Genomic DNA, 24,638 nt, shown 5'->3' on the forward strand with positions numbered 1-24,638 from the left:
TTTGACAACACATTAGCAGAAACTTTACATCAGCATTAGTGATAATTCCCAAGTGCCTTTCCTTGTGTGTTGTTAGTTGGCATGATTGGAAATGGATGAGGGTGAGTGTGAGATGGGGATGTGATAATGTAGATAGCGAGAGATAGGGATGGGTGAAGGTACAAGGTAAGTTGGTGTGACTAAGGATGTGCAGGTGCAGGAGTAGGGTAGGGAAGGCAGAGTGATGGGGATGTAATGAGTGGCACCACAGGATGAGGTTGAATGTGGCTTTGCAGTAACGTTTCATGATTGAAAGGTTTGCTCCACTACAGCCAGGTCCTCCTGACATCCCTGCCTGTGCCCACCTGTACAATGTGCAACCAGGCTGCGTTGGTATCCTGGGGAGGTCTCTTCCGCCCATGGGAAGGAAAGAGAACCTCCCTGCGTGCTGTGACTCCCTCCAGAAGCATCTAGAAGGAGTCATGGGAGAGTCTGGGTGCAGCTGTGCACCTTTGTGCAGTGCCTGTCAGTGTTTGCAGCAGCTCAATGTTACAGAACACGGACAGCACAACTGACAAAATGTATGTGGGGATGGTCCCTTTAAGGAAACTGGCTGATGACGCGTCATCAGACCCGCTTTCTTTTAACTGGCCAAGAACCTCGCAGGACGGGTTTAACAAGCTCAAGCTCGGGAAAGTCATAGGGGAAGCTGACGTGGAGCCAGGAGCAGGGTCACAGCCTGCCTCGGACGCTGCCCGCCCCTCTCCCGCCTCGGTAAGAAAAATCAAGCTTCACTTTGTAATTAATTGTTTCATTTTTTTTCGGTTTTGATCTGATTTCACATAATCCACTAATGCATATTCCTTACTGAATATTGATAACAGATTATTCAAAGCCTTTAAACTTAGTTGAGTCTCAGCTGACCATGAAACCATTAAGTCAGTACCAACAGATGAAAATATATTTCACCTCAAAGGCACTTTAGAAAAAAATTAGCAACAGTTTATTTATATGGCTTTCAATGATACATTAAAAAATAATGGTGCCTAAAAGCAAAGAGCTAGTGGAAACATTCTATTCTATGTTGTGCATTAATGTAAGTGATTTTGCAAAGACAAACCTACACAGGGATTAGAAAAAAACTCAATTTATCTCTGGTTCCCTTAATACTTTCTCTTTCATCCATGTTTCCAGATAGCACACTTAAAACGGCCATAACATTTAAAAAAAGAAAATCGATAGAAAATAGTCGTTATTTACCACTTCCATTAAATTGAGATCTATACACAAATATAATAAATGCATGCAGTAAGTTTCCCTCCCCCTGAATTGATCTTAAATGTTATTATATACTGAAGCTTAGTCTCGATTTGTTCAGGGTAGTGTAAGCTGATATATTCCAATGAATTTAAGACATCAGCTTAAGCTGTCCGATGACTGATTAAAATCAAGCTCCTGACCTTCAACTATTTGAACTCCTATTGGGACATTTGCATTTTTCCATTTCAGGATGATTAGAAACATCAGTGAGGGAGATTTTAGATCTGTATATTTATCAGTTTTCAATAATACACAATGAGTAATGGGAGCATTGCAACAAAACTTAGTTCAATCAAGAATGAAAAAAAGGTTCTGGGCATCACACAAACTCACTGCATATTATAAAACGCTTGAATATTTAAAAATATCATTTTCATAGCCAAATAAGCATGCAAGTCATTTTAAGGAGTATGTGCTCTGCATCAGTTTGGAAGCAGTTTACAGATTCACCTCTATCACAATCTCTAGATGGACTAATAGAGAAGTGGATGCCTTGGATGTACACATCACTGTACAAATGCCTCTCCTACAGCCTATGGCAAGGTGGCTCCTCGCAGATCAAGTTTATCCTTTGATGCTGTGTATTCTGTGACCCATAGTACTGCTAGGCAAAGAGCAGTTGTCTAAATAGCTGCTCCATTCAGGAGGAAATGTCTGTTCCATGGAAAAAGTGTGACGTGCAGAAGACAGAAACAGACAGATACAGTTTATAGCTCCTCAGTTTGTTATTTTTGAAAGACCTATTCGATAGACATACAATCTTCTTCTAATCTTAATTTTTCCATTAAGCTAGTCGCAATTGCTTCCAACAGGGCTCAATTAAACCATTGTTGATTCTGCATTGTTCCTTTAGTTATTTATATTGAGGGACTATTAAGCAGGACAGGAGCAAATCTAGGCAGATTCTGAGAATCTTGTGGTATACATTTAAGATATTTGGTACATAACTGCATTAGGATAGTAATGCCATGTAGAGCAAATATATATTGACTTTAAAATCAAAAGCCATGGTAATCTCCATTTCTTCAGTTCCCTGAGACCTCAATATTGTAGAGAGATCAGAACCAGTCTAAAAGTAATTTTACAGCTTAAGTGCCTATAGTAGACAAATACAATGGGGGAAAATTGATTTAAGCTTTTATGAGTGGGATTTCTACATTCCCCACTATGGATTATACAAACTACATAGCCCCTTCTTAGCAATGGACAACTAGTATCTAGATGTGTATCATTTACCCATCATGGATGGCTAACTAACTGCCTGTCACCTTTGGTCAGTTTTTGTTTGTAAGCTCTACTATTGACTCCAGGTTTCCAGAATTATACTACAAGACCTCGAGTTCCATTTATCACTTATAAAAGAGATTGTGCCTTTGCTGCTGTTATGTCTGTGATGCACCAATGAATGACTCCATGAGGCAATGTGTTGTACTCAAACTGTAGTGACCTTGGTTCTTTACTTGTAACTCCAGAGTCTGCCCTTTTTATACAGCCCCTGCCACCAGGGCAGGAAACCCCGGTCTCTACCAGTTGCACCCTCTAGTGGTGCCAGCATTGTGTGTATATACACAGTGTAAATCTTATTGATAGTACATCAGATAAACAAGTCTCCATCTTATGCAACTATACAGTGACTACACAAGGAATATATCTATAGTCTGTGTATATAACATCACTCTCCCCCAAGTCCTTTGTACCAATGACCTTTGCACTATCTGCTCTGGCTTAGCTCTCCCCAGACTTAAGTACCAATAGCTCTTGCACCTTGGTTGTGCTTTGACTTGGCTCTCTCCCAGTTAACCCCCAAGTCCTTTTGCTACAACGTTGGGTAGTGGTTACCAGTTTGGATGGTTTGATGATGCAGTGGAGGTTCCAGTGGGTTCTGGGTGTGATCCATGTGTATGGCCATGGCTACAGATATCCATTAACCCCCACAGCGAGATCATGCAGCTGGCCTGTTGCATTAACATACAGGATCAGACACAGTACAAGTACAAAGAAAGGAAGGGAAAAAAACAGTTTGTATCGTGAAACCTTGGTTCAGTGAATTACATTTGTTACATTTTACGGTCGTGCGCCAGGATTGGGTAGATTGCATTCATGGTTCAGTCATGGTCAGTACTGAGGTAGAAGTACAGGTATGCGAGGACGCTGGTTGCAGAGCAACCGGACAGGGTCCTAGTCATCTGATGGCGGTGCTGCACCCCCTGCTAGCGGGGTAGACTTGGTTTGCTTACCTTGCCAGAACTCCGGGTCTTTGCCGTTGCCGAGTGGTGGGCAGAGCCACAGATGTGTGTGGCCTCCCTGTCCTCCTTTGAGGGCTGCAGAATCTTCTTCCTGCTCTCTAACGATGTTGGGAACCTGGCTGTTCCAGGTCCCATTTGGGGAAGTTGTTGGTTCTGACCTTTCGCTCCCGGACATGGCGGAGGTAGCGACTGGGTCTGGGGGCTGTGCCATCTCCACCTGGGTGGTGGGCAGCGGCGGCTGACCGCGCCTATTGGCACCGTTTTCGTTTCCAGGTCTGTGGCAAATAATGTCATTGGGTGCCTGCAGCGTGGGATAAACCCGTGGCAGGGTATCGGGGTCAGTGCCTTCACCCTCCCAAATTCGCTTGCTTGCTACTTTTGGGGACACTCTATTCCCAACATCTCGCAACAACATTTCGTTCTTTACATTGGGAATTGTACCGACATATCTCAACAACATTTTGTTCACAATCTTAATCGGTTCGTTACATTGATTGCCATGCATACAATGTCTCCTAAGTTCAGTTGGTTCCAGGTCTCCTTTAAGAGAACCCTGCTGGCTTTACCCTACTCAAATCCTTTGTTAGACACCATGTGTTGGTCCCTCAGCATTGCACCTCGTGGTATTGCCACAGCCATCTTTTTTTTTCAGCCACGCTGCACCTCGCTGCAGCAGGGATGCCATCTTGCCTCTGTCCTCGAGGTCGACTGCCTTGATCCTTCTCTCCCGCGAATCTGCCCCAAAAGCTGGAAGAGTGCCTGTGAATTCAATCTTACTCCACAGGAGCCAGGAAGGTACTTTTAGGTCGTTCCGGTCGGATCATTGCCACGCAGTCGTGATGGACGATCTGTGCCTCCAGTGCTGCGCTGGTCTGTTCTCTGGTGCCTGGCCCAAGTGAAGGTAAGGGTTTGCTCTGCCTCTGAGCACGGGGGGGGACATTAATTGCTGGAGTGAAAAGATCTTCCCATTTCCACTGGATCTTCCCCATTCACCTTCTTCCGAGTAGCGTTGGACCATCACCTGTAACAATCCACAGAGGTAACTTGTGCACTACGCCATTATGGATTACACTTACATCCGCACTGCCAAGGACTGAGATCAGCTCCTTGGTATAGGTGCACAACTTTTCCTGTACTGGAACCAGCTCGGATCATTTTTCGTTCCATAGCCTCTCAAAGGCACCCTGGCTCATCACTGACTGGCTCGCTCCCATGACCACTTCCATGAAGATTGGAACGCTGTTTGTCCTCCAGTGAAGATGGAAGTCGAGATAATCGGTGTTGCAGGTATACACTCCATACACTTCTTGGGGCTGAGCTGCCTCTCTGGCCAAATCATCATACTCACCGCTGGACCCATAAAAGGCCACGGCCGTCTGCGGAGGCCACAGGAGCGGGAGCGGCAGTTCGGGAGACCCATAAAAGTGAGCAGCCATCGGAGGCCGCCAGCTGGTGCAGGAGCAGAAGGTAAACAAAGAAGTATTTTTGACATCACAGCCAAGCGGGTAAGTGATTGTATGGTGGATTGGTGAGTATTTAATCTTTTTTCTTATCAGTAGGTAACCTTTGGCATTGTTGCCAAATTAAGTTAATTTAAGGGTTAAGTCATGGTGGGAGAGCCCAGATGCATGTCATGCTCCTCCTGTGCTATGTGGGAAATCAGGGACACTTCCAGTGTCCCTGACTACTATGTGTGCAGGAAGTGTGTCCAGCTGCAGCTCCTGACAGACCGCATTGCGGCACTGGAGCTGCGCATGGATTCACTCTCGAGCATCCGCGATGCTGAGGATGTCGTGAATAGTATGTTTAGTGAGTTGGTCACACTGCAGGTAAAGGTTCCACAGGCAGATAGGGAATGGGTGACCAGCTTGAAGAGCAGTGGAAGGAAGGTAGTGCAGGGGTCCCCTGAGGTCATCTCTCTCCAAAACAGGTATACTGTTTTGGGTACTGTTGAGGGAGATGGCTCATCAGGGGAAGGCAGCAGCAACCAAGTTCATGGCACCATGGGTGGCTCTGCTGTACAGGAGGGCAGGAAAAAGAGTGGGAGAGTTACAGTGGTAGGGGATTCTATTGTAAGGGGAATAGATAGGTGTTTCTGTGGCCGCAATCGAGGCTCCAGGATGGTATGTTGCCTCCCTGGTGCATGGGTCAAGGATGTCTTGGAGTGGCTGCAGGGCATTCTGGAGGGGGAGGGTGAACAGCCAGTTGTCGTGGTGCATATAGGTACCAACGATATAGGTAAAAAATGGGATGAGGTCCTACAAGCTGAATTTAGGGAGCTAGGAGTTAAATTAAAAAGTAGGATCTCAAAGGTAGTAATCTCAGGATTGCTACCAATACCACATGCTAGTCAGAGTAGGAATTTCAGGATAGTTAAGATGAATACGTGGCATGAGGAGTGGTGCAAGAGGGAGGGATTCAAATTCCTGGGACATTTGAACCAGTTCTGGGGGAGGTGGGACTAGTACAAACTGACGGTCTGCACCTGGGCAGGACTGGAACCAATGTCCTAGGGGGAGTGTTTGCTAGTGCTGTTGGGGAGGGTTTAACCTAATATGGCAGGGGGATGGGAATCTATGCAGGGAGACAGAGGGAAGCAAAATGGGGGCAGAAATAAAAGGTAGAAAAGAGATGAGGAAAAGTGGAGGGCAGAGAAATCAAAGGCAAAAATCAAAAAGGGTCACATTGCAACATAATTCTAAAAGGACAAAGAGTGTTTAAAAAAAAAAGCCTGAAGACTCTGTGTCTCAATGCAAAGAGCATTCGTAATAAGGTGGATGAATTAACTGTGCAGATAGCTGTTAACGGATATGATGTCATTGAGATTATGGAGACATGGTTCCAGGGTGAGCAAGGCTGGGAACTCAACATCCAATATTCAATATGCAGGAAGGATAGACAGAAAGGAAAAGGAGGTGGGGTAACGTTGCTGGTTAAAGAGGAGATTAACTCAATAGTAAGGAAGGACATGAGCTTGGATGATGTGGAATCTGTATGGATAGAGCTGTGGAACACCAAAGGGCAGAAAATGCCAGTGGGAGTTGTGTACAGACCACCAAACAGTAGTACTGAGGATGGGGATGGCATCAAACAGGAAATTAGGGATGCGTGCAATAAAGGTACAGCAGTTATCATGGGTGACTTAATCTCCATTATAGATTGGGCTAATCAAACTGGTAGCAATACGGTGGAGGAGGATTTCCTGGAGTGTATAAGGGATGGTTTCTAGACCAATGTCGAGGAACCAACTAGAGAGCTGGCCATCCTAGACTGGGTGTTGTGTAATGAGAGAGGATTAATTAGCAATCTTGTTGGGCGAGGCCCCTTGGGGAAGAGTGACCATAATATGGTAGAATTCTTCTTTAAGATGGAGAGTGACACAGTTAATTCAGAGACTAGGATCTTGAACTTAAAGAAAGGTAACTTCGATGGTATGAGACATGAATTGGCTAGGATAGACTGACGAATGATACTTAAAGGGTTGACGGTGAATAGGCAATGGCAGACATTTAAAGATCACATGGATGAACTTCAACAATTGTACATCCCTGTCTGGAGTAAAAATAAAACGGGGAAGGTGGCTCAACCGTGGCTAACAAGGGAAATTAAGAATAGTGTTAAATCCAAGGAAGAGGCATATAAATTGGCCAGAAAAAGCAGCAAACCCGAGGACTGGGAGAAATTTAGAATTCAACAGAGGAGGACAAAGGGTTTAATTAGGAGAGGGAAAATAGAGTAGGAGTGTAAGCTTGCAGGGAACATAAAAACTGACTACAAAAACTTCTAGAGATATGTGAAGAGAAAAAGATTAGTGAAGACAAACTTAGGTCCCTTGCAGTCAGAATCAGGTGAATTTATAATGGGGAACAAAGAAATGTTAGACCAATTGAAAAAATACTTTGGTTCTGTCTTCACTAAGGAAGACACAAATAACCTTCCAGAAATATTAAGGGACCGGGGGTCTAGCGAGAAGGAGCAACTGAAGGAAATCCTTATTAGTCAGGAAATTGTATTAGGGAAATTGATGGGATTGAAGGCCAATAAAATCCCAGGCCTGATAGTCTGCATCCCAGAGTACTTAAGGAAGTGGCCCTAGAAATAGTGGATGCATTGGTGGTCATTTCCCAACATTCTATAGACCCTGGATCAGTTCCTATGGATTGGAGGGTAGCTAATGTAATTCCACTTTTTAAAAAAAAGGAGTGAGAGAGAAAACTGAATTATAGACCGGTTAGCCTGACATCAGTAGTGGAGAAAATGTTGGAATCAATTATTAAAGATGTAATAGCAGCACATTTGGAAAGCAGTGCCAGGATTGGTCCAAGTCAGCATGGATTTATGAAGGAAATCACGCTTGACAAATCTTCTAGAATTTTTTGAGGATGTAACTAGTAGAGTGGATAAGGGAGAACCAGTGGATGTGGTGTATTTGAACTTTCAAAAGGCTTTTGACAAGGTCCCACACAAGAGATTGGTGTGCAAAATTAAAGCACATGCTATTGGGGGTAATGTATTGACATGGATAGAGAACTGGTTGGCAGACAGGAAGCCAAGAGTAGGAATAAACGGGTCCTTTTCAGAATGGCAGGCAGTGACTAGTGGGGTACCGCAAGGTTCAGTGCTGGGACCTCAGCTATTTACAATATACATTAATGATTTAGGTGAAGGAATTGAATGTAATATCGCCAAGTTTGCAGATGACACTAAGCTGGGTGGCAGTGTGAGCTGTGAGGAGGATGCTAAGAGGCTACAGGGTGACTTGGACAGGTTAGGTGAATGGGCAAATGCATGGCAGATGCAGTATAATGTAGATAAGTCTGAGGTTATCCACATTGATGGCAAAAACAGGAAGGCAGATTATTATCTGAATGGTGACAGATTAGGAAAAGGGGAGGTGCAACGAGACCTGGGTGTCATGGTACATCAGTCATTGAAAGTTGGCATGCAGGTACAGCAGGCGCAGAAGGCAAATGGCATCTTGGCCTTCATAGTGAGAGGATTTGAGTATAGGAGCAGGGAGGTCTTACTACAGTTGTACAGAGCCTTGGTGAGGCTACACCTTGAATATTGTGTACAGTTTTGGTCTCCTAATCTGAGGACGGATATTCTTGCTATTGAGGGAGTGCAGCGAAGGTTCACCAGACTGATTCCTGGGATGGCAGGACTGACATATGAAGAAAGATTGGATCGACTAGGCTTGTATTCACTGGAATTAGAAGAATGAGAGGGGATCTCATAGAAACATATGAAACTCTGACTGGATTGGACAGGTTAGATGCATGAAGAATGTTCCCGATGTTGGGGAAGTCCAGAACCAGGGATCACTGTCTAAGGATAAGGGGTAAACCATTTAGGAGCGAGATGAGGAGAAACTCCTACACTCGGAAAATTGTGAACCTGTGGAATTCTTTACCACGAAAGTTGTTGAGGCCAGTTTGTTGGATATATTCAAAAGGTAGTTAGATATGGCCCTTACGGCTAAAGGGATCAAGGGGTATGGAGAGAAAGCAGGAATGGGGTCCTGAAGTTGCATGATCAGTCATGATCATATTGAATGGTGGTGCTGGCTCGAAGGGCCAAGTGGCCGACTGCTGCACCTATTTTCTATGTTTCTATGGATTCAAGGTCATTTATCGACTCCTCTGCTAGACGGTGAGTCGTATTTCTTTTAAACATATGCTGGAGATGGACATTCATGTTACAGGCTTTGCATATATACTCAACAAACCGACACTGGTGAACCCTATGGTTTCCTCCGCAACACCAGCATGGTGCTACTCGAATAGCACCCCTCGGCGGACTCAGAGTTCAGGAACCCTGAGGTCTGTGCTTTCTGCTCTGGGCAGAGCCACGTTCTACAGTCTTGCCTCTGAAAGGCACCATTCTGTGTACAGTACTTACCGGGTTTGAGTCCACATGATGAATAATTTGCTTGGTGCTGCAGGTCGAGGTCATGAACGCCTTACTGATGCTGATGGCCTTCTGCAGGTTGACTGTGGTGTCGGCAGATAATAGCTTGTGAAGGAGGCCCTCGTGGCCAATTCCTATAATGAAGATGTCTCGCAATGCTTCCTTAAGGTGTGTGCCAAAATCACACGGTGCCGCAAGTATCCTGAGGTCGGCAGCATATTTTACAATCTCCTGGCCCTCAGGTCTGCGGTGAGTGTAGAATCAGTGCCTGGCCAGGAGGAAGCTCTCTTTTGGTTTTAGTTGGTCGCAAATTAGTTCAGTCAGCTCATCATATGTCTTATCCTTGGCCTTCGTGGGTGCCAGCAAGTCCCTGACGAAGCGGTAGACCTCGGGCCCACAACTGGTCAGCAGTATAGCCTTGCGTTTCTCCGCCGAAGCATTCGTCTCCCCACCAGGTCGTTTGCCACGAAATATAGCTCGAGCCTTTCCGTGAAGGCATCCAAATCATCACCCTCTGCCAAGTCTTTTAGTGTGCCAAAGGTAGCCATGATTACATGAAAGTCCGTATTCTCGTCGCCAGTTGCTATGTCTGTGATGTACATATGAATGACTCCACGAGGCAATGTGTTGTACTCAAACTGTAGTGACCTTGGTCCTTTACTTGTAACTCCAGAGTGAGGCAGCCGCATGGTGGCTGCCCTTTTATACTGCCCCTGCAACCAGGGCAGGAATCCCCGATCTCCACCAGTTGCACCCTCTAGTGGTGCCAGCATAGTATATACACAGTGTAAACCTTATTGATAGTACATCAGGTCAACAAGTCCCCATCTTATGCAACTATACAGTGACTACACAGGGAGTATATCTATAGTCTGCATATATAACAGTTGCTATGGATTAAGTGCAATCTAAGCTGTGTATCAAGAACCAATTATAGACATGTCTATGCCCATTTTTGCAGCCAGTGAGAAAAGTATCTTTTATAATCTCTTTAAATCAGGCAAATATTTCATACGTTAGAATTTCCAAATGACTGAGAATGGAGACAGAAAATTACCAATAAATTTATATTCAAACATCCTACATCATTTCGGGGAAAGAAATACTTAATTCTAAGGGAATGAAGCAAGGGAATTAGAAAACAAATCATATTAACCAGCGTTAACAACTAGGAGAAGGCAACTAACCTGAAACATCTGCCTGATTTTCCTGCGAGGTAGATTCACATTTAGTTTATGCATCAGTTGATAGATTTCTTCAATGCATAGCAAGCCATCTCCATTTCTGTCAGCTTCTTCAAAGGTCTGTTTCATCCATTTGAAAAGGAAATTAAGGAAAGACAAAGTTGGAGTAGAGGGCAGTGCATTTTGGTTTGCTGGAAATTATCCTAATTTTTATATGCATCATTGTCCACATGCCTACAGTAAAATTGGTAAGACCATCAAGTTGTGGATGTTTGTTTTTTAAAGAATTATATTAGCAATGCAACAAATTCTGGTGCTGCAGCTTGTCGAGAGACATTTCAAATATATGTAAACATGGGGGCCAATATGATATGGACACATTAATGAATTGGTTATTATGTATATAACTCGATAGACTGAATACTGTAAACTAACACGGGTACAAACCTGATTCTGCTTTATTAAAGCCCAAAGTGATCACATGACATGATGGCTTGCCTTTTATACCTGGACTGCACACACGTGTGTACAGCCCAATGACCTCAGACAGTGGCGCCACCTGGTGGCTAGTAACCCCAATCATACATACATGACCGTTATGGTACTGGACTTGTAGCCCTGAGGTTATGAGTTCAAATCTGTTGTGTATCTATAAAGCATGCACTCCCATGTTCTGCCACCAGGGAGCTCATCCCCTGAAATCCCAAGGGATCTCAGCATCCCTTGGGAGCACTGTAGATAAGCCGGCTCCTAAGGCCTGTTCCTCACTCTGGAGTGTCTTATTAAAGACTGAGGTCACTGGTACTTTAACCTCTCTGTGTGCAGTCTCATCTGTGCTAGGAACACAATAACTGGCGATGAGTATACAAATCTAACGCAAAGATGCAGCAAACTGTGGGCATCCTGGAGAAGTTCTCGGAGGGTGAAGACTGGGAAGCCTATGTCGAACGGCTAGACCAGTACTTTGTAGCCAACAAGCTGGACGGAGAAGGAAGCGCTGCAAAAAGAAGAGCGGTCCTCCTCACAGTCTGCGGGGCACCGACCTACAGCCTCATGAAGAATCTTCTGGCTCCGGTGAAACCCACAGGTTAGTCATATGAGGAGCTGTGTACAATGGTTTGGGAGCATCTTAACCCGAGGGAGAGCGTGCTGATGGCGAGGTATCGGTTCTACACGTGCCAGCGATCTGAAGTGGCGAGCTACGTCGCTGAGCTAAGACGACTTGCAGGACAATGCGAGTTTGATGGTTACCTGGAGCAAATGCTCAGACTTTTTTGTACTGGGCATTGGCCATGAGACCATCCTACGAAAACTATTGACTGTAGAGACACCAACCCTCAGTAAGGCCATTGCGATAGCACAGGCGTTTATGTCCACCAGTGATAACACCAAACAAATCTCTCAGCACACAAGTGCTAGCAATGTTCATAAATTAACTGGAATTGTGTTTGCGAGCAGAAATGTACAGGGCAGAACCCACGAGTCTGTAACTGCCAGCAGGCCTCAGGTGACCCAGATGACTGAGTCCCCAACAAAGGAAGAATGCAAGGCAATTCACACCTTGTTGGCATTGTGGAGGCTTCCATTCAGCCTATTCATGTTGCTTCAAAAGGTATGTTTGCAAGAGCTGTGGAACAATGGGGCACCTCAAACGAGCTGAAAGCTCTGCAAAACCTGCTAACCACCACGTGGCAGAGGAAGATCGGTCCATGGTGGATCAAAGCAATTTCGAGCCTCAGAGAGAGGAGGCAAATGCTGAAGTACACAGGGTGCACACATTTGAGACGAAATGTCCACCTATAATGTTAAAATTGAAAGGCTTACCCGTAGCCATGGAACTGGACACTGGCGCTAGCCATGAGTAAAAAGATGTTTGAGAGACTGTGGTGCAACAAGGCATTCAGACCAGCCCTGAGTCCCATCCACACAAAACTGAGAACGTACATCAAAGAGCTTATCACTGTCCTGGGCAGCGCCATGGTCAAGGTCACCTTCGAGGGCACGGTGCACAAACTGCCACTCTGGATTGTCCCGGGCGATGGACCCACATTGCTTGGAAGGAGCTGGTTGGGCAAAATTCACTGGAACTGGGATGACATCCGAGCGCAATCACATGTCGATGAGGCCTCATGTACCAGGTTCTTAACAAATTTCCTTCCCTTGGCATTGGAAACTTTTTTTCGGGGCAAAGGTGCGGATCCACTTGGTCCCAGAGGCATGACCCATTCACCACGAGGCACGACCCACTCACCACAAGGCGCGAGCGGTATCTCACATGATGAGGGAGAGTGTGGAAATCGAGCTGGACAGGCTGCAACGTGAGGGCATCATCTCCCCAGTGGAATTCAGCGAGTGGGCCAGCCCGATTGTTCCAGTACTCAAAAGTGATGGCACGGTCAGGATTTGCGGCGATTATAAAGTAACTATTAATTGTTTCTCGTTACAGGACCAATACCCGCTACCTAAGGCAGATGACCTATTTGCGACGTGGGTAGGAGGCAAGACGTTCACCAAGCTCGACCTGACTTCGGCCTACATAACACAGGAGCTGGAGGAGTCTTTGAAAGGCCTCACCTGCATCAACATGCACAAGGGACTGTTCATCTACAACAAATGCCCGTTTGGAATTCGGTCGGCTGCAGCGATCTTCCAGAGAAACATGGAGAGCCTACTCAAGTCGGTACCATGCATGGTGGTCTTTCAGGACGACATATTGGTCACAGGTCGGGACACCGCCGAGCACCTACAAAACCTGGAGCAGGTCCTCCAGCGACTGGATCACGTAGGGCTGTGGCTGAAGAAGTCGAAATGCATCTTCATGGCAACAGAAGTGGAGTTTTTGGGGAGAAAGATCGCAGAGGACAGCATTCAGCCCACAGATGCCAAGACAGAGGCTATCAGGAACGTGCCCAGGCCACAGAACGTCACGGAGCTGCGGTCGTTCCTGGAACTCAACTATTTTGCTAACTTCCTACCAGGGTTAAGCACCCTTTTAGAGCTCCTACATGTGTTATTGCGCAAAGGTGAGAATTGGGTATGAGGAAAAAACCAAGTAATTGCTTTTGAGAAAGCCAGAAACATTTTATGCTCCAACAAGCTGCTTACATTGTATAACCCGTGTAAAAGACTTGTGCTAGCATGTGACGCATCGTCGTACGGAGTCGGGTGTGTATTACAACAAGCTAACGTTGCGGGGAAGTTGCAACCTGTCGTTTATGCTTCCAGGAGCTTGTCTAAGGCTGAGAGGGCCTACAGCATGATTGAGAAAGAGGCATTAGCGTGTGTGTTCGGGGTAAAGAAAATGCATCAGTACCTGTTTGGCCTCAAATTTGAGCTGGAAACCGATCACAAGCCACTCACATCCCTGTTCACTGAAAACAAGGGGATAAATACTAATGCCTCAGCCCGCATACAAAGGTGGGCACTCGTGCTATCAGCGTATAACTATACCATCCGCCATAGGCCAGGCACCGAGAACTGCGTGGATGCTCTGTCGGCTACCATTGCCCACCACGGGAGTGGAAATGGCGCAGCCTGCAAATTTGTTGATGGTCATGGAAGCATTTGAAAATGCTAAATCACCTGTCACAGCCCACCAGATTAGCACTTGGACCAGCCAAGGTCCTCTGCTGTCCCTGGTAAAAAAACTGTGCACTGCATGGGAGCTGGGCCAGCATCCCTGTTGAAATGCAAGAGCCAATCAAGCCGTTCCAGCGGCGAAAGGACGAGCTGTCCATTCAGGCAGACTGCCTGTTCTGGGGTAACCGCGTAGTGCTACCAAAAAAGGACAGGGAGACGTTCATCTCAGATCTCCACAGCACACACCCGGGTATAGTAATGATGAAAGCGATAGCCAGATCCCACGTGTGGTGGCCCGGTATTGACTCTGACTTAGAGTCCTGTGTACGGCAATGCAGTGTATGTATTCAGTTGAGCAACACGCCCAGAGTGGCACCACTAAGTTTGTGGTCCTGGCCCTCCAGACCATGGTCGAGGATTCATGCTGACTATGCGGGCCCGTTTCTCGGTAAAATGTTCCTGGTGGTCGTGGATGCTTTTTCAAAATGGATTGAATGTGAAATAATGTCGGGAAGCACTGCCATAACCACCATTGAAAGCCTGAGGGCCATGTTTGCCACCCACGGCCTGCCTGACATACTGGTCCGTGACAATGGGCCATGTTTCACCAGTGCCGAATTTAAAGAATTTATGACCTGCAATGGGATCAAACATGTCACCTCGGCCCCGTTTAAACCAGCCTCCAATGGGCAGGCAGAGCGGGCAGCACAAACCATCAAACAGAGTCTTAAACGAGTCGCAGAAGGCTCACTCCAAACCCGCCTGTCCTGAGTACTGCTCAGCTACCGCACGAGACCCCACTCGCTCACAGGAGTGCCCCCGGCTGAGCTACTCATGAAAAGGACACTTAAAACCAGACTCTCTCTGGTTCACCCCAACCTGCATGATCAGGTAGAGAGCAAGCGGCAGCAACAAAATGTAAATGATGGTCGCGCCACTGTGTCACGGGAAATTGATCTGAATGACCCTGTGAATGTGCTAAACTATGGACATGGTCCCAAGTGGATCGTGGGCATGGTGATAGCTAAAGAATGGAATAGGGTGTTTGTCGTCAAACTAGACAATGGACAAATTTGCAGAAAGCACCTGGACCAAACGAGGCTGCGGTTCACAGACTGCCCTGAACAACCCACAGCAGACACCACCTTTTGAGCCCACAACACACACCCAAAGGATCAACGACACCATGCCGGACCAGGAAATCGAACCCATCACGCCCAACAGACCAGGCTCACCTAGTAGCCCTGCAGGGCCAACAACACGCCAGCCCAGCGAGGGCACAGCCACACACCAGAACAGACAATTGTACGAGGCGGTCCACCAGGGAAAGAAAGGCTCCCGACTGCCTTACAAATAGTTTCCTCCTCCCCACTGCCACCGCCGCCCCCCCCACCAAAAGAGAGAGAGAGAGAGAGAGAGAGAGAGAGAGAGAGATATCTGTGGTAGGAACACAATAAAATCTACCATGGATAGTTGAGAAAATGAATTGGTAATTTGTGGACTGGCAAGAATTGTTGTTGTAGTATGTGTTGCACAATCATGCAAAGGATATTGATCATGAGTTCTCAGTCTTTTTGCAAGCGAATCCTCATTTTGGATTCCAGCCATTAGGTATTTTAGCCCAGTTATCCAAGTGCGTGCATCCTCAGAGTTGGAGGTAACCAAGTCCAACGCCTCCATATGACTGCCATGGTAAACACTGAAGCAGCAGCTTGGATCAAAGCTCCCTTCAGCACGCCGATGAAAGTTTGTAGATTGGCTCCCTTCGAAAACTTTACAAATGGAATCAATGGTAACTGAGGGAGAGAAAAAAAATTGCAAATCATTTTAATACACATACATTGGTTTTCACACATCATCTAATTTATATTACAATTTTCACCATTTATTTTAACATGAATGTAGCTTTAAGGCAGCTTGATTTGCTACTTTGGTCTAAGTCCTGGACATCAAGATATTAGTCCTCAATTGTAAGGCAGAAAAGCATCAATATTTAAGAAACAACAATTTAACCTTAAAGACTAATTTAACTTGGGCTTTTTCCATGCAGTACAGAATTGGTGCTCTTCTAGAATACACCATTTTTCCTTGCATTGTATTGTATTTCTTCCACATTAATTGTCAACTTCATTCAACAGATGTACTCATTTAAAAAAAAATCTAAATTATGCATAATTACAGATTTTACAATGCAATTTATTCAGTCCCTTTTTCAGTTCATTGCATGAATTTTGTTACAATGTTTGCAAGTAATTTGCCCATCACATAAACCTATAATCTGTTCCAAATATTCAAAGTGCATGGCATTTAGTTCTATATTTACTCATGTACTTTAATATAAAATATTTAGAAAGCAGGAGTGAAAATGCTTACTTTTTGCCTTTTCATTTTTCCTAGATGGGCGCCACCTAATGCATGTCCTGTGTTCATCCAGGTAGAAAAGGCGAACCAAACCTTTGCTTCCACTCTTTAGCTTGACCATTTGAGTCCCTGACTGCATTACACTCATGCATCTTTCCACTGTGGAAAAAAGAATCCGAAAAGGTCTGCAATAGTGAATTACTAAGGATAAAGAAGCTGATTTGGTGTTAAAAATATATTGTCTATATATGATTAATGTGCTATGGTATCTCAAAAACTATGTTGATACTTTCAGCACATAATATCTATGTAAATTATTCCATTAATAAAAAAACTCCCAAAAGTATATATATATTGCAGATAGGGAAGAGAAAGGATGGAAAAAAGAAAGAGCAGTATACAATATAAATACAAGAATCTTAATGTTTGCATACATCAACAAGAACAGACATTGACGACGAGAGTCACCACCGCCTCCAGGGCAGCTTTCGGTCGCCTGGGGAAAAGTGTGTTCGAAGACCAGGCTCTTAAATCTGCCACCAAGCTCATGGTCTACAGGGCTGAAGTAATATCTGCCCTCCTGCATGGCTCAGAGTCATGGACCATGTACACCTCAAGTTGCTGGAGAAATACCACCAACTATGTTTCCGCAAGTTCCTACAAATCCCCTGGGAGGACAGACGCACCAACATTAGCTTCCTCGACCAGGCCAACATCCTCAGCATTGAAGCACTGACCACACTTGATCAGCTCTGCTTGGCAGGCCACATAGTTCGCATGGCAGACACGAGAATTCCAAAGCAAGTGCTCTACTCGGAACTCCTTCACGGCAAACGAGCCAAAGGTGGGCAGCGGAAACATTACAAGGACGCCCTCAAAGCCTCCCTGATAAAGTGCAACATCCCCACCGCCACCTGGGAGTCCCTGGCCAAAAACCGCCCTAAGTGGAGGAAGTCCATCTGGAAGCACCTCGAGCCTCATCGCCGAGAGCATGCAGAAATCAAGCGCAGGCAGCGGAAAGAACGTGCGGCAAACTTGTTCCACCCTCCCTTACCCTCAACGGCTATCTGTCCCACCTGTGACAGGGACTGTAGTTCTCATATTGGACTGTTCAGCCACCTAAGGACTCATTTTAAGAGTGGAAGCAAGTCTTCCTCAAGTTCGAGGGACTGCCGATGATGATAATGATGATGACATTTAATCACTTTTTCCAACCAAAATTATTACACAAACTCCCAAAATAGGATTCAAGTCAGTCACTTCAAATCAATTACCTCAGCTTTAAAATAAATGGTACATAATTATACAAGAGACATTACAGTAACGTTGCAATGAAATGGAAAATCTTAACATACTCTCTAATATGAAAATACAAACACACAGCACTCAGGATCAAAAATATTCATTAATGTACTGCTGAAAGAAAATAGACGGACACTCAAGGAATTTCACTTTTTACTTTAATATAAAGTTCCTGCAGTCCAATGGGCCCTTAAAATCTTGAGAAATAGCTTCAGAGATAAAGAAGCCACAACATATTTTACAGCAAGTAGCTTTCAATTTGCAATTGACTCTATTTCACCAAAAGAAAATCTAATATTGGTCTCTGCTAGTTCAAATATATACAAGACATCAAATTCCTATCAGCATCAGCGAGAGGAGGTAGGGAGGAAAGAACTTGCATTTATATAGCACCTTTCACATCCTCAGAATGTCCCAAAGAATTTCACAACCAATGAATTAGGGCTAGAAATTGCGAAGCATCCCATTTGGGGCGATAACCTTTGTGGAAGCGCAAACATATCACCAGGCACTAACCAATTCCAGCAGATGCAAACTTCCGGTTCAGCGCTCCAGGAGGGAAGTGGAACGCTAAATCAAGTGCTACCACTTTCCTTGGAGTGCTAAACCAGACAGTAGTGGTACAGCGCTGCACAATCGCGATCGGAGGCTCCTTCACTCCCTTAAAGGGAAGAGCCATTGCTGCAAGCTCTGCATTAAATCGGTATCCATGCTCGCCGACGGCACCCACGATCTACGATGATCAGCCCCAAGCACTCTAACAGAGTGATCAATCGCGGCACAACAAAATGGTGAAAAAAATGACCTGAAGGAGCAATACAAAATTTTCACTTCCCTAAGCGGCATTACCTTTAAATACTGCTCCCTAAGCGCCCGGCCTACCTTACAATGCCTCCTGCAGCTGCCGGTGTTGATGCCCAGTGATGCTACAGGGGGCAGAACCAAAGTTCACATCTGGGGCGGTACTGGGGTGCAGCGCACCAAATGACATCATGATCCCCAGTGTGCAGGTGATCGTGGCGTTAGGGGTTACTGCTGCTGCAAACCTCCAAGGCAAGTTTGCGGGTGTCTGTACTCTCGCCGCGCCCGGTCGCAGAGCTGGTGGGACCCCATTATCGCCTCCAGGAGGCGCTAATGGGAGGCGCAAAGGAGGTCAATTTCTCCCAATTAGTTTTAAAGTGCAGTTTTGTGCAGTAGGCAAACAGAGTCTTTTTTCACAGAGACCCAAAAAACACCAATGAGATGAACAACCAATTAATCTGGTGAACATTGGCCAAGACACTGAAAGAACTCCCTGCTCTTCAAGAGTGCTACAGAATCTTGTTATGTATTTAACCCCTTGTAATCTTGTAACCTGCATCACACTTGTCCACCAGAGGGCCTACCTGTTGGAGTCCCAAGGGATCCCAGCATCCCTTGGGAGTGCAGTATATAAGCAGGCCACCCACGAGGTACCTGCACTCTGGAACTACAATAAAGGAGCTAAGGTCACACTTGCTCATTACACACAATACTCGGTCTGACCATTTATTATGAGTATAACAAATCTTTTATATCCCGTTGAGCAGCCAAATGGACCTGGAGATAGAGGCTTCACTGAATAGGCTGGCCGACTATTATTTGCAACCCTTCATTAACTTCAGAAAAATGCACAACATCAAGCTGCATTTTGATGCCTGGTCATCTGATCCTGTTCTGCCTCTCAGTGCCAACTCTTGTCCCTTTTCTCTTCCCTCCAGGTCATTCTTCTGATTTTGTAAGTTACTCTCTGAAACAGTGAGCCCTTCTCTATGCATTTTACAAAGCTCTGCTCCATTCTTTGGTGGCTTGGTCAATTCCTCCACTTGAAAATATGCTTTGAAAATGGCACAAAAATCACATGATCCCTCTAAAATCTGACAGTGAATTCAGTCTGTTAAACCATTTATTACTTACCTTCTGCTTCCTTCAGCCACTCTTGGCTTTTTAAAGGCTACACTGCTAATTTCCAAGCTCTCACAATTCAATACTCCGTTACATGGGATTTTCACTAATGAACCACCAAAACGACATGGAAGTAAGTTGACACTACAAATTGCAACAGGGTCAGCACTGGACAACAACTAAAATGAAAAAAAAACTTGCATTTATATTGTGCCTTTCAAGATCACTGGGCGCCCCAAAGCACTTTACAGCCAATGAAGTACTTTTTGAAGTGTAGTCACTGTTGTAACGTAGGAAACGTGGCAGCCAATTTGCACACAGCAAGTTCCCACAAATAGCAATGTGATAATGACCAGATAATCTGTTTGTTTGTTTTTTTAAAAGTGATGTTGGTTGAGGGATAGATATTGGCCAAGACACCAGGGATAACTCTCCTGCACTCCCTCAGTACTGCACTGGGAAGGTGAGCCTAGATTTTTGTGCTCAAGTCTCTGGAATGGGACTTGAACCCACAGCCTTCTGATTCCGAGGAGAGAGTGCTACCCACTGATAAATTGCCCCATTGAATTTTGGGACTAAAGTATTTAGATAATATTGTCTAATTCTTCTTAAGACTTATATTAATCTCATCTATTGTTGTAAATTCTGAAAAAGGTTCTTAAAGCTTATTGATGCAATGTATACTAAATAATATAGGCACAAAACTTTAACAACTGAGCTCATGTTTCTAAAACAAAGTTTCAGTTTGTACCTTCATAACCATTCTAATTATAGAAAAAACATCCAAATGGCTTAATGATTGTGCAAATTTTAAAATCAAGACTTTGTACACATACAAACATTGCTTCTAAAATAAGTCATGTATATTCACTGTAATTTGGTATACAACATTTTTTCCAGAAGCTTTCTCCAGAAGTTTCAAAGCAATCACCAAGAAGTACTCAATAGCTTCAGTGATTATTCGATGCTTTGCATGATTTGAAATAATTGCTCAAATTTTATTCTCAGCATTCCTGAACTAATTGATTCCTTTTCTAAACAGATGGTTTTCAAAAAACGTTTCAAACCTGTCACTGTACACAAATAGATCAACAATACCAACCTATTTGCTCCAATGTGAATTTCTCTGGGGCAGCAACACTACATCCCACACTTAACATCCCCGAGGCCAAATGGGAAGCCATTCTAGCAGACAAGGATTCCAGCTACTGCTTAAAACAAATCCATGTTTAACCATCCACTGCTTACTCTGCTCGACAGGAACTGATTCACATCAAGTCAGATGCTGCACTTGGAGTCTCTGAACAGTACGTCCCACTAATCCACTACAGAGACCTATCCTCACATTAATCTAGTCCTCAAATCTTGTTTTGCAATATATAGCAGCACATACTACAGCACATAATTATTAAAACTACTGCATGTGTGTAAATGTGTGCCTATAATGTAATGCTCTACAGCAGGGATGTACAAACATTCCCTCCCCCCACCCCCCCCACCCCACCACACACACCTCAGACCTAGCAAGCCAGCCCTCAAAATCCTGACAAGTCAGTCTGATTTACATTTATATTTTTCATTTACTGGTTTCTCCATTTTGAATTTTGTGGCCCTGAATATTTAGAAAGAGCGGTTCTTAGTAGAGTTGCTTCATTGGTAAAAGAAACAAAGAAAGACCTGCATTTATGTAGCATTTATGATGCCAAGGCATCCCAAAACATTTTACAGATAATGAAGTATTTTTTTTTTGAAGTGTGATCACTGTTGTAATGTACGAAATACATTATTGGTACAGAAATACTAAATCAGAATACCAACACTGGTTAGTAGTAGCAGTTTGAAATATAAACAAATGAACAGGAAAATGGATTCAAACTTTGTGGCCCAAGATTCCATGGTGTGTATGCACCTATCCGGCCTGCTGTGAAATCTTTTTAAAATCAATAAAATCACCAAAGCAGAGATCACAGTCCTTTCAACCCATAAAATTCCTTATAAAACATTTACGTTGAATTTTGCAGCACTGATGCAGACCATTTGGTACAACTGGGTACGGTAGCATAGTGGTTATGTTACTGGACTAGTAATCCAGAGGGCTGGACTAATTATCTTGGCGACATGAGTTCAAATCCCACCATAGCAGCTGGAAAATTTAAATTCCATTAATTAAATAAAAATCAGAATATCAGTAATGGTGACCATGAAACCAATAGATTGTAGTAAAAACCCATCTGGTTCACTAATATCCTTTAGGGAAGGAAATCTGCCGTCCTTACCTGGTCTGGCCTATATGTGACTCCAGACCTACAGCAATGTGGTTGACTCTTAACTGCCCTCTGAAATGTTGTACCAAATTGTTACTGTGGGAGGACATTCACATCATGGATTGCATGGCTTCTTAAGGGAAATTAGGGATGGGCAATAAATGCTGGCTTTGCCAGGTGATGCCCACATCCCATGAACGAATAAAAAAAATTCCCATGTCAGCTGTTTCTGCCAGCAATTTAGAGACGCATATTCTTTGTCAGAGACTTCTTGATGGTACTTCAAATAACCCTAGACTCACCATGGGTAACTCCACAGAAGATGCATATAATCAAATTTCACCAATATGCTGCTGCTACAACTACAGCAACTTGCATTTATACAACTCCGTTAACGTAGGAAAATGTACCAAAGTGCTTCACAGGAGCATAATACACAAAAATTGACACGAAGCCAAAGAGGTATTAGGAGAGGTAATAAAAAGCTTGGTTACAGAGGTTTTGTCTTAAAAGGAGGTAGAAAAGTTTATGGAAGGAATTCCAGAGCTTAGCCCTAGAAGGCTGAATGTACAGCCACCAATGATGGGGCGAAGGGAGTGGGGAATGCTCAAGACTGCAGAGTTGGAGGAACGCAGAGTTCTTGGAGGGTTGTAGGACTGGGGGAGGTTACTGAGATATGGAGGAGTGAGGCAATGGAGTGATTTAATCACGAGGATGAGGGATTTAATCACGAGGATGAGAATTTTAAATTTGAAGTGTTGGTGGACTGAGAGCCAATGTGGGGCAGTGTTAATAGGGGTGATGGGTGATCGGGGCTTCGTGCAGAGGATGATAGGTACTTTACTTGGTGCATGTTAGGATACAGGCAGCAAAGTTTTGGCTGAGCTCAATTTTATGGAGGGTGAAAGATCGAAGGCCAGCCAGGAGAACATTGCAATAGTTAAGCCTGGAGGTAACACAAGGATGGTTGAGGGTTTCAGCAGCAGATTAGCTAAGGCATGGATGATGTTACGGAGGTGGAAGTAGACAGTTTTTGAGAGAGAGAGGATGTAGGGTCAGAAGCTCAGGATCCTGAGGTTGCATTCCATCTGCAATCAGGAATCCAAATTACTGTTGCACCTTAAAAAGAATCCTAAAGACTGCATCAGTCATCACTGTACTTCATACAGCATTAAAACTCACTCTCAATGGCATTTTCATCACAATACATCTTCTGCTTCATCACCATTTTTTAAATTTAGATTTTTTTGAATCACAGTCATCCCACAGCTTGATCACCTCTGACATAAGAACATAAGAACATAAGAATTAGGAACAGGAGTAGGCCATCTAGCCCCTCGAGCCTGCTCCGCCATTCAACAAGATCATAGCTGATCTGGTCGTGGACTCAGCTCCACTTACCCGCCCTCTCCCCGTAACTCTTAATTCCCTTATTGCTTAAAAATCTATCTATCTTTGACTTGAAAACATTCAATGAGCTAGCCTCAACTGCTTCCTTGGGCAGAGAATTCCACAGATTCACAACCCTCTGGGAGAAGAAATTCTTTCTCAACTCGGTTTTAAATTGGCTCCTCCGTATTTTGAGGCTGTGCCCCCTAGTTCTAGTCTCCCCTACCAGTGGAAACATCCTCTCTGCCTCTATCTTGTCTATCCCTTTGATGATTTTAAATGTTTCTATAAGATCACCCATCATCCTTCTGAACTCCAAGGAGTAAAGACCCAGTCTACTCAATCTATCATCATAAGTTAACCCCCTCATTTCTCGAATCAGCCTAGTGAATCGTCTCTGTACCCCTTCCAAAGCTAGTATATCCTTCCTTAAGTAAGGTGACCAAAACTGCACGCAGTACTCCAGGTGCGGCCTTACCAATACCTTATACAGTTGCAGCAACACCTCCCTGCTTTTGTACTCCATCCCTTTTGCAATGAAGGCCAACATTCCATTTGCCTTCCTGATTACTTGCTGCACCTGCAAACTAACCTTTTGGGATTCATGCACAAGGACCCCCAGGTCCCTCTGCACCACAGCATGTTGTAATTTCTCCCCATTCAAATAATATTCCCTTTTACTGTTTTTTTTCCCCCAAGGTGGATGACCTCACACTTTCCGACATTGTATTCCATCTGCCAAACCTTAGCCCATTCGCTTAACCTATCCAAATCTCCTTGTAGCCTCTCTGAGTCCTCTACACAACCCGCTTTCCCACTAATCTTAGTGTTATCTGCAAATTTTGTTGCACTACACTCTGTCCCCTCCTCTAGGTCATCTATGTATATTGTAAACAGTTGTGGTCCCAGCACTGATCCCTGTGGCACACCACTAACCACTGATTTCCAACCGGAAAAGGACCCATTTATCCCGACTCTCTGCTTTCTGTTCGCCAGCCAATTCTCTATCCATGCTAATACATTTCCTCTGACTCCGCGTACATTTATCTTCTGCAGTAACCTTTTGTGTGGCACCTTATCGAATGCCTTTTGGAAATCTAAATACACCACATCCATCGGTACACCTCTATCCACCATGCTCGTTATATCCTCAAAGAATTCCAGTAAGTTAGTTAAACATG

The 24,638-nt window shown here is 44.5% G+C and overlaps 1 protein-coding gene across 1 annotated transcript in view; it reads right to left on the reverse strand.

The window, feature by feature from the left end:
* The window catches only part of plch1 (phospholipase C, eta 1), a 201,750-nt gene that overhangs the window by 82,510 nt on the left and 94,602 nt on the right, over window positions 1–24,638 (reverse strand). The window contains exons 7-9 of the mRNA XM_070883536.1: window positions 16,592–16,738; window positions 15,772–16,014; window positions 10,643–10,773 (exon numbers count right to left, since the gene is read on the reverse strand). Coding sequence (XP_070739637.1) covers window positions 10,643–10,773; window positions 15,772–16,014; window positions 16,592–16,738 — 521 coding nt within the window. The remainder of the gene's footprint in view (window positions 1–10,642; window positions 10,774–15,771; window positions 16,015–16,591; window positions 16,739–24,638) is intronic.

Source organism: Pristiophorus japonicus, chromosome 6 (assembly GCF_044704955.1).
Source record: "Pristiophorus japonicus isolate sPriJap1 chromosome 6, sPriJap1.hap1, whole genome shotgun sequence".
In the NCBI taxonomy this organism is placed as follows: Eukaryota; Metazoa; Chordata; class Chondrichthyes; family Pristiophoridae; genus Pristiophorus; species Pristiophorus japonicus.